Raw genomic sequence first — 10,595 nt, forward strand, 5'->3', positions numbered from 1 at the left:
GGGTATCAACATACGTCCCCAAGATCATGGCATAAATCCCGAAATTTATTCATACGACCTAGTACGAATCCATACTAGGCGGTTAGACAACTGTCCCAATAAGATTCCTTACTGAAAATAGAAATGTACCTTATTTAGGGTTCCCCTACTATATAAAGGGGACCCCAATCATTTGTAAACATCATCAATCATTGACAAAAGAATATACTCTTTTACTTTTCTGTTCATTGCTCATCAGAATCGTCTTTTTACTCGATTGTTCTTATTTTACTGTTCTTAATCAACCTCGAGGCCACCTAACTCGAGATTGAGATTGTCTTGCATACTGGTTTGATTTACTTATTTCTTTCATTTATATATTATATCTATTGGTTATTAATTAGTATTGAACTAAATCACATATCTTTCCACAAATCAAGTTCAATTATTGTTACTCATATTTTCGAGGTAAACAAAGTGGATTTTGGGTTGTGACACTTACATTTTAAACTCATCTTTTCACCATAAAAAATTGAAACGAATAAATAAAAAATTGAACCTTTCATTTGTTTTGGCTTCTTTAACGAAGTTAATCCTTTTTAGACAAGGTTTACTTTTTTACCTTGTGTTCTTACGACGAGCTTCGTTCGAGAGTTACTATTATATGTGAAAAGCAGCAATATTACTAACAAACCATATCGTGATAATATTATCAAAATTCTTTATTTTAAACTCAAACATTATAATTAATATACGGGCATTTGTAATTACTGTATTAACACTTGTTTAGAAAAGAGAAAGGAGAGACCTCAGGATAAAAAAGTGTAACAGAGAGCTAATTAAGAGGTTTTGTATGTTTCATTAACAGGCCAGTAAAGCAAGAATCAAAGGACAGGATTTGGCATTGTCAAATGCCCTTAAAAAAACCTACTTTGCTGAGAAGATAGAAAGTTTCTTGTCGGGTAAACCTCTAATAGAAATGCCATTACTTTCTTCTTCTCTCTTCCTCTTTAAATTCACATATTCCCTACTTTCAATACCAATAATTTCAAGAAGAAGAGACAGTAGGTTGTAGGTATGGGGAGAGGAAAGATAGAGATAAAGAGGATAGAAAACTCAAGCAACAGGCAAGTGACTTACTCCAAGAGAAGAAATGGTATCATTAAGAAAGCTAAAGAAATCACTGTTCTTTGTGATGCCAAGGTTTCCCTTATCATCTTTGGTAATTCTGGCAAGATGCATGAATATTGTAGCCCTTCTACTACGTAAGTCATCGATCTCTTTAATTTGCACCTTATTTTTCAGTTGAAATTAACCCACAAAGAGAAAACCCTAGTTATTTTTTGGGGGGTTTATTCAGGATAGCTGATATGCTGGATGGTTACCAAAAAACTTCTGGGAGGAGGCTATGGGATGCTAAGCATGAGGTAGTTTCACTTTAATTTGTGTGTAGAGATCGAAATTGGAAACACCCTTGTGTCCATGTTTTTCTCTTGAAAGTATAGCTAGATTCTGGCTTTTTTCCTGTGGAATAAGACATGGTTTTTTGCTAAAATTATGTCAAGTGACTTGAAACATGAATTCTAGGAGCAGATCTACAAATAGGATGTGTAGCTGCACTTTCTCTCTCTAGATGTCTCAACTTTTTTTGTTTATAGATCTCTCTTTCTCTCTCTAGATGTCTCAACTTCAATTCTCTATCTCTGCTGAATATCATGGCTGTTTCTTTAAGGATAAAGAACAAAAACCTTGTATGAGATTTTACATCTATTAATAGATCTGGAAAAATAACACAAATCATCTCTCACTGACCTCAGTGGCGAAGCCAGGAATTTTGCGAAGAATATTCAAAATTTAATATACACATATAAAAAATAATTTTTGACCAATATACACATTATAATTTTTCAATCAAGAGTGTTTGATTGACCACCCTTCAATGTATGTGTTACGCCACTGCTCTCCCTAGCTCCTCTATCTCTAGCTCTCTTTTTCTAATTTCTTTTTTTATATTTATTTGTAAAATTACTCTACTTTTTGGTAAATATATTATAAAATTCTTTAAAGACTTAGCTTGCAAATTTTGATACCTTGAAAAATCAGTGTCTTCCGATGTTGTAATAGCACTTTTGCTACTCGATGAAAAGGGTACAATGTAATCTTTAAAATAAGTTCAAATTAAATGACACAGTTGCATAGAGTTATTTGTCACCTCATCTTGAATATTCGCATCCAGTAACAATGCTTACTCTTGGTTCGTGAATAAATGGGAATATTTAATACAGAACTTGAGCAATGAAATTGACAGAATCAAGAAAGAGAATGACAGTATGCAGGTTAAGCTCAGGTAAATTAATATTTCTCTCTTTTTTCTCCTTTATATTTTAAATTTTGTGTATTCCCCACCCTCGATTATGTACAAGTATATTAAATTCCAGGCACCTTAAAGGAGAAGATATCAATTCTCTGAACCACAAAGAGCTTATGGTTATGGAAGAAGCCTTACAAAATGGGCTTTCTAGTATCAGTGCCAAACAGGTAATTTAATTTATCTTTAATTTTTATCAATAATTATGTCTTACTTTGTAATTCCAATTATCAAAAGCAGACAGCTTTGATATCCTTTCTTTTTTCTTGGTTTTTTTTTATTGTTTATAACACAGTCTGAGATCTTGAGGATGGTCAGGAAAAATGTAAGTATTCAAATTTATTTATAGATAGCTAGGTGAATGAAATCAAGTAGCACTTTGGACCTAGTGTAGTTACTAATATCTTATTTATTTTGTGGGATGAAATAATTCAGGACCAAATTCTGGAGGAGGAACATAAGCAACTTCAATATGCTTTGGTAAGTCACGACCATCATAAGAAATTTAGTTCACTTGCCACCTGTACATGTTCAAACATGAAAAACTATCAAAAAATAATTTTATCACTACTATTATTTTTCAAATTCTTTCGTTCTGAAATAGTTGTGACTACTACTTATTCAAGGAAAATTAGCCAATAAATCAAAGCTAGTAGTGACAAAAAGATATAAGTAGTAGCTACATCTCTCTACTTCCGATAGTAGAGATTTCATTTTTAGGGGTGTATTTTTTGGCTATGTGAAGGGGAGCCTTGGAGTAACTAGTAAAGTTGTTGGCATGTGACCAGGAGGTCATGGGTTCGAGCCCTGGAAATAGTTTCTTACAGAAATGCAGGGTAAACTTGCATGGGTGCTTGTGGTCCGGGATAGCACATAAAGGGAGCTTAGTGCATGAGGCTGTCTTATTTTTTGGCTATGAATTGGTTATTCCTTCTCTATTTGACATTATAACTTGGTAGATTATGTTTACTTACGGAGAATAAATGACTTGAAAAACAACAACTTAGTAAGTAGTATGAATTTGTGAACAGCACCAAAAGGAGATGGCAGCCATGGGGGGAAACATGAGAGTGATTCAAGAGGAAGTGTACCATCAAAGAGACAGAGATTACGAGTACCAGATGCCATTTTCCCTGCGAGTTCAGCCAATGCAGCCAAACCTACATGAAAGAATGTAGCATTATTTATTCCACTATCTGTAGTTTAACTAAAGGATCCTTAGTAATTTAGGGTTTGTACTAGAAGATTAATTAACGCCAGTTATATGGTGAACTAGCATAGACTTTATCCCGAGGCAACTTTTCATGTGGAAATTACCTAATAGTTGTACTGAATATTGAAGGGCTCTCCCTATAGTTTTAAGTACTAATTAAAATGTAATACATATATATATGTTTGTGCACTGCTATATATGTAAATGGCGTTTGGTCATTATATTACTACTTTGTTTTTTTTTTCCTGGTCTAGATGGATTCAGAAAAGCAGGTGAGTGTTTTAAATACTCTAGGGTATTGTCCTAGAAAATTAATTCTACCGATGCTCTTGATATACTCCTTTGGTTTCAAATTAGTTGTCATGTTACATTTCTTAAGAGTCCATTTGACTAATTCTTTTGAAGTTACATTTAAATTAGATCAACTCAATATTTTAAAACGAAAATCAAGATATTAAAAAATTATGCAAACAATACTACAATTTGTAATTTTTTCAATGTTAATATAATAAAAAAAATATTTTAAAATATTGCTCAGAGTGCATATAATTTAACTCTCGAGAAACAACACATGACTACTAATTTGGGATAAAGGAAGTAGTGAACTAACACGGGGTGGGGGAGGGGGCACTTTTCATATATATGCCAAATACGCAAAGATTATTGGACTTGCTTTTCTTGAGGGGATCCAGATGACTTGACATTAAAAGAGGCTTGTGTAAAATGATACGTGTATGTAATAAATGGTGAGTTATAACAAAATATATTAAAAGGTGAAAATTGGTTAGATATCAAAAACTTGCATTGATGATAATGAGTAAATTAAAGAAGTTTTTACAAAAAAAATTGAAACAAGGAACAAAAAATAAAAAAATGAGGTAGTTGAGTGTAAATATTTTCAAATTGCAAAAGAGATTGGTGTGCTATAAAGTTAAAATTTTGCATCCCTTAATAATTTGTGTTTGTGGCTCAAATATTAATTGAACTTTTATATTAATAAAATCTATACCTGGTAGGGGTTATGAAATAATGTGAAAATCATTTTGTTGAAGCAATTAAGAACTAATTGTGTAAAATTAAAGATAGAGTATAAAAATGTTAAAAGTTTAAGAGCGACAAAAGTAAACAAAGGGAGGTACCGGGGAATGAAGGATAAAGAATATTTACTTTAAGGGACAAAAAAGAAACTCTGTCGTAATATGATAAATTTTAACAAGGAGATTGTGATTTGTGTTAATCAATATCTTAAAGAAAAATATTCTATCTCCATGTTGATATACTATTATATACTTATTAAATTTAGAAAAAAAGAAATATTTAAAAGCCACGGGTAATTTCATATAAACATATTTGACAAAAATTATTTGGATTTGGTTTAATTTTTGTATTTTTTTTTTGGGGGGGGGGGGGGGGGGGAAGTTTTAAAGCCTTTGAATTTGGAGAGGAATCTGCATTTTGAGTATAAAAGAGACATATATTTTCAATTGGTTTCCAAAATCTGAATTTTAGGATTTTCGAAATATTTTGTGGACTCATTTTCCAAAACTAAGCAATCTGAAAACGAAGCAAGTTGTTTTTTTTTTAGCTTTGGAAAAACTCTACTAAATATGATGTGAAGTTGTAAACCAAAGACCTAAATTTTGGGGTAAAAGACTAAAAGCTAATAATACATTCCATCATTAGGTTCCACTAAGAAAAAAGAAATCAACATCTATCAATATCTAAAGTCAAACCTAGTTTGGCTGTTGGTCAAAACTAAAGGGACTTTATATTTAAACAAAAAATCTATATCTCTCTCTATATATATATATATTAAAGCAAAAAAATTTTACCATCTCATTTAGCCAAGTGGCAAGTTATTAGAATGCTAAGTGGCAACCTATTAAAAATACACATGGCAAATTAATTTTAAAAATTCAAGTTGTAATAGCTAGATTTTTTCGACCTAGAAACAATCAATCCTCCCAAATTAGTTGTCACATTTTTCGGCCTAGAAACAATCAATCCTCCCAAATTTATTGCTTCTGTTTTGTAAAATTTCCATTATTTAATAATCAAAAAATACTAAAAAGTAAAAAATATCGTGTGATCTCTATCTTCCTAAAAAACCGTGTTTCAACATATTTACCATCTTATCTCTTTGTCTTCCTAAAAACATTCCCAATTCTCAAGATTGCTTACCGTGTAATCTAAAGATGAGAAGATACTCATCAACAAGAAACAATATAATGTTTACAAAATCATAAAAAAATATAAATTCGAAAAAAGATGGTTTAGGCGTTCTATGATCCAATTTCTTTGTTAGTGGCTTATTTCGATCGAGAAATTCTTTTGGTCCAGCAAAGTATGAAATGAGCATGAAACTTTATAGTTTTTGGTAGACTCTATGTTGAATTATTTTATATTATTCCTTTTCTGTAACTCATTTTCGAAAATTTCATGTGTTCTACAGAGAATGTTAATCCCACAAATCGGAGAGGGAGTGCTAGTGAAAAAGAAAACAGATTACCTCTTTTGTCTGATATAACAAATGGCCAGTTCCTATAAATCTAAGGGTATTAATTTTTACTAAATATTTTCATATATATCAAGCTTATCTTAATTGAAAATATTCATGAACAGTTTCCCAGTCGAGACGCACGAGGTGCTTTCTAAAAGATGATGTCAATGAAATAAGGAAACAAAGGAATGTGATGAGAACAAATATGTCAATTAACACAAATATATGTCATGGCACATCTGAAAAGAATTCAGGTGAATCTGGATTGAGTACAATTAGAATGGCTGCAATGTATGCTCTAGATGGTGATAAAAGAAATAGACATGTTGTTGTGCCAACTCCATTATATCAGAATTGTACACCACCTGTTGGCATCCCTATAACAAGTTGCGGACAAGTTTTTTCTTCCAAACCTTTTGAATATAATCCAAAATCCCTTTCACTATGAGATTTGAGAAATGGTTAGTCTTTTATGATCTAATTTCTTAATTTGTATGTAATGGTTATCTATATTTATCTAGAATGTTTAAATGATTAGCATCATTTGAAAGTTGTTTGTCTTCAAATACAAAGCAGAACAAAGGGAATGACATATTGGTGAATGAGAATATAGATAACTCTAGATTGAGAATATGGACATAGCAAATTCGTGTCAGATTGTTATATCTTATGAGAGAGTATTGTTGGTATGAGAAGTCTTGACTAATCTCCGATCAAAAGGTTCATAATGTCACTTTATTTGGACAATCAAATAGTCCTAATTCTGCAATTTGCTATAGAAATACCTCCACCTGTGAAAAATACAAATTGGAATAGTGCTTTAACGGTTCTGCTTTAGTTTTTTGGTAGTTTTGCCTACTTAGTTGCTAGATGTGAGGTTATTTTAGACTGACACTTTAGTAAAATTGATATATTGGAGAGTAAAGTTTATTGGAGAGTAAAGTTTCTTACCTTTTTCTTTCTTTATTCCATTTAGCTAAAAGCTTTTGGTTCCTTATGCTAGGGATTGAAACACATTTGTTATTGTTGTACTTTGAGTTTTGAACTTACTAAAAGATGCACAAATATCACTTAGACAAAAGAGTTGAAAAGATCAAAGTATTTTTCCAAGTGAAAATGAAGGCCATAATTGTTATATCTTATGATATCCAATATGATTATCTTGCTACTGATGGAAAGCCTTCTAGCGACATGTGAAACTGAAAAACAAATTGGATAACTTCATATGATGCATATGCCCAAGAACTCCATGTTTGCTTGAAATGATATTTTTCTTTTTGCTCCAGCATGTTGCTATTTACAAGTTTAAATTAAGGATGATGAAATTTTCAAAATAATGTTTGAACTTCATATTCTTTATTTAATCGTTTACAAACAGCTATTGATATTCATTTTCTAGGTTCATGATTTTGGCTTCTTTCGCTACGATTCTAGTGCTATACAATTTTTTAGCTATGAAGAGATTCCTCATGCTCCTGATGCTGCCGTTGTAGGTGTAGAAATCAAGGTTGTTAGTAATGACAGCGGCGAGAAGGTATGAAGTCTTGACTAATCTCTGGTCTAGCAGTTCATAATGTCACTTTTCTTGGACAATCAAACAGTCCTAATTATGCAATTTGCAATAGAAATACATCTGCTTGTGAAAAATATAAATTTGAAAAGTCCTTTAATGATTCTGCTTTAGCTTTTTGGCAGTTTTGCCTACTTAGTTGCTATATGTGAGGTTATTTTAGACTGGCACTTTTGTGAAATTGATATATTTGAGAGTAAAGTTTCTTACCTATTTTTTCTTTATTCCATTTAGCTAAAGGCTTTTGGTTCCTTATGCTTGGGATTAAAGCACATTTGTTATTGTTGTACTTTCAGTTTTGAACTTACTAAAAGATGCACATACATTACTCAGACAAAAGACTTGAAAAGATTAAAGTATTTTTCCAAGGAGATAAGAACAAAGCAGAAAGGACACAAGTGTGACAGAATATCAGCAGAAAAGACAGTTGAACTAATGCAGAAAAAGCCAGAAGTTGATTATAGGAAGAGAAGATGTGAGAGACAGATGAAAGCAGAAGAAGATACTGCTAGAAGAGCAGTGCAAGAGTAGTTTTGAATGGATGATTGACGTGAGATCATTTCACTTTCCACAATATAATACCAAATGATAGCTTCAATTTATAAGACTTTGATTTTGCAGTACCATACACTTATGTTTCTTAATAGAAAAAGTGATAGAGCATAAAACCATAATTATTTGTTTCTATGGAACCTCATCAAAAGTTTTAAAGGAATTAGACAAATAAATTGTTCTTCAAATATAAGAGATTGTATTTGAATTCTCAAAAATATCAAACATAAGGACATCGATTGAAGCCATCCCTGTAAAATGGAAAAAACGGGAATCAATACTCGAGCCAAGCCACAACATCACGGTTTAGGACTTGGTAAAAAGGTTCCTAAAGTGCACGATTAGAAACTATGTTATTTTTGAGTTTGAGATGACTCCCTTTTAAATTAAGCATTCTTGACCATATTTCTTTATTTATGTAGTAAATTTAGTAATATACCATACTTTCATAGAATTCAAATGAGCTAATAATTAAGAGCAATATTATCATGCTAATATATTTTTTTAACAATTCGCGCATTGCGCGGGTACATATACTAGTACAAAAAATGACGAAGACCTAGAAAATCTCTAAAACACCCTGCCCCTTATGCCACGTGTCATTAACCATCCATTTACTAAAAGCAAGGGCGGAGTGTTGGCCTGTTAAGATCTCACATATCCAAAAGATGAAAGTAGCTGAAATGAGAATGTTGAGGTGGATGTGCGGGCACACTAGGATGGACAAGATTAGAAATGATGATATTCGGGAGAAGGTGCATGTGGCTCCCATTGATGACAAGATGCGAGAAACGCGGCTCAGATGGTTCGGACATGTAATGAGGAGAAGCCCAGATGCTCCAGTGAGGAGGTGTGAGCGACTGGTTGTGGAGGGCAGGAGAAGAGGTAGAGGGCGGCATAAAAAGTATTGAGGAGAAGTGATCAGGCAGGATATGACGAGACTTCAGATTTCCGAGGACATGACACTTGATAGAAATTTGTGGAGGTCGAGTATTACAGTTGTAGGCTAGGAGCTAGTTGAGTTTTGCGTTACTTTGTTCCATTGTGAGCCTAGTCTGGTAAGGTTTTAATCGAAAATTACTAGGGGCATTGTCGTGTCTTAATATTTCCTCTTTTCGGTGCTAGATCTATTTACTAGCCATCATTTCTGCCTTGTATTTTTCTTATGCATTTTAGGTTCCTATTTTTCCTATGATCTCTATGGTGAAACTAATATTCTCCCCTTTTGTTTTTCTTGTTTTTCTTATTATCTTGAGCCGAGGGTCTTTCGGAAACAACCTCTCTACCCCTTTGGAGTAGGGGTAAGGTCTGCGTACATACTACCCTCCCCATACCCCACTTGTGAGATTTTCCTGGGTTGTTGTTGTTGTTGTTGTTACTAAAAGCAAGTGCAAAAATGAAACTCCATTGTATTAATTACAGTCTAGTAGTATCACTTTAACTAAAATAAATTTGGTCCTAAATATTTATTACTTTAAAAAAATTAGGAAGTCATTAATTTCTATTTCACTTATGTCCTTATTACTCATAAAAAGATATATATGTACTTACTATTTTACTGAAGATATATAAGGATATTAGTTAAATATTTTTACAATTAATGGTATCACATAATTTTCTTAATAAATATTTCAAAAGCTTAAGGAACATACAAGACTTAAAAGTAATATAATCTATTGTAAGTACTTATGTTAAAGCTTTAGCTATTGCTTATTTGTTTTCTTTATATGGCACTGATATTATTTAATGAATCAATTAATTTTGTTCATATTTCTAAAATATTCTTATTAAATTTAAAAGTACCTGCAATTTGTAATACTTTTATGTAGTTGTTAAATGTCTAAATTTTATGTTAAGAAAATTAAGAAACTAATGAGACACCAAAACTAAAAGGGGTTGACCTCACGTTCCAGGAAATAACGTAAAAATAGCATGGTCTAGCCAGTTTTCGGATTGGTCATTCAAAAATAGCCAGTGTTTGTCAAATTATTAAAAAATAGCCACTATTTTGCTGTAACAGAGATCGGTCCAGCATAATATACTGGAGTTCGGTGCACCTGTGTATGAACTTCCAGCATATTATGCTGGACCGGTATACTTTGCTGGCTCAAGTATAATATACTAAAGCCTGGAGCACCGATGCTCCAAACTCCAGTATATTATGTTAGACCGGTATAATATACTGGAACTCCTGTATATTATGCTGGAGTATTTTTCTGGATTTTGAATGACATTTTCGTTCAGATTCATCTTTACATGAAAAATGGCTAAATTTCGATTACCTTTGAAATTGTGGCTATTTTTGAATGGCCACTTGTCAATCTGACTATTTTTAATGGAATTTTTACCTATCTATACCATATATCAAACTTTATTACCAAAAATGTTCATAATTTATTATTTACCCGTGTAG

General features: G+C 32.2%; 1 protein-coding gene and 1 long non-coding RNA gene across 3 annotated transcripts; both read left to right on the plus strand.

Annotated features, from left to right (window-relative positions):
* The first annotated feature begins 925 nt into the window (after positions 1-925).
* Positions 926-3,786, plus strand: LOC104249214 (floral homeotic protein PMADS 2). Its single transcript, XM_009805599.2, has 7 exons — positions 926-1,244; positions 1,340-1,406; positions 2,265-2,326; positions 2,418-2,517; positions 2,643-2,672; positions 2,783-2,827; positions 3,379-3,786. Exons 1-7 carry the CDS (start codon positions 1,057-1,059, stop codon positions 3,523-3,525), a joined length of 639 nt encoding a protein of 212 aa, XP_009803901.1. The 5' UTR covers positions 926-1,056; the 3' UTR covers positions 3,526-3,786.
* A 2,055-nt stretch (positions 3,787-5,841) lies between these two features.
* LOC104249213 (uncharacterized) lies at positions 5,842-8,286 on the plus strand. Of its 2 annotated transcripts, none has more exons than XR_011400606.1 (3): positions 5,842-6,521; positions 7,460-7,594; positions 7,927-8,286. It is a non-coding gene; the product is annotated as an uncharacterized lncRNA (long non-coding RNA). The 2 variants fall into 2 exon arrangements; XR_011400605.1 differs by having other exon boundaries at positions 7,554-7,594.
* The last annotated feature ends 2,309 nt before the right edge of the window (positions 8,287-10,595 follow it).

The sequence above is a fragment of the Nicotiana sylvestris genome, chromosome 6 (assembly GCF_000393655.2).
Source record: "Nicotiana sylvestris chromosome 6, ASM39365v2, whole genome shotgun sequence".
NCBI lineage: Eukaryota > Viridiplantae > Streptophyta > Magnoliopsida > Solanales > Solanaceae > Nicotiana > Nicotiana sylvestris.

Excerpts from the sequence above, each read along its gene's own strand:
- LOC104249214 (XM_009805599.2), top strand. The coding sequence starts at position 1,057 with ATGGGGAGAGGAAAGATAGAGATAAAGAGGATAGAAAACTCAAGCAAC. Across the intron at positions 1,245-1,339 it reads TATTGTAGCCCTTCTACTAC|GATAGCTGATATGCTGGATG; the intron begins GTAAGTCATCGA and ends GGGTTTATTCAG. Across the intron at positions 2,327-2,417 it reads AGTATGCAGGTTAAGCTCAG|GCACCTTAAAGGAGAAGATA; the intron begins GTAAATTAATAT and ends ATTAAATTCCAG.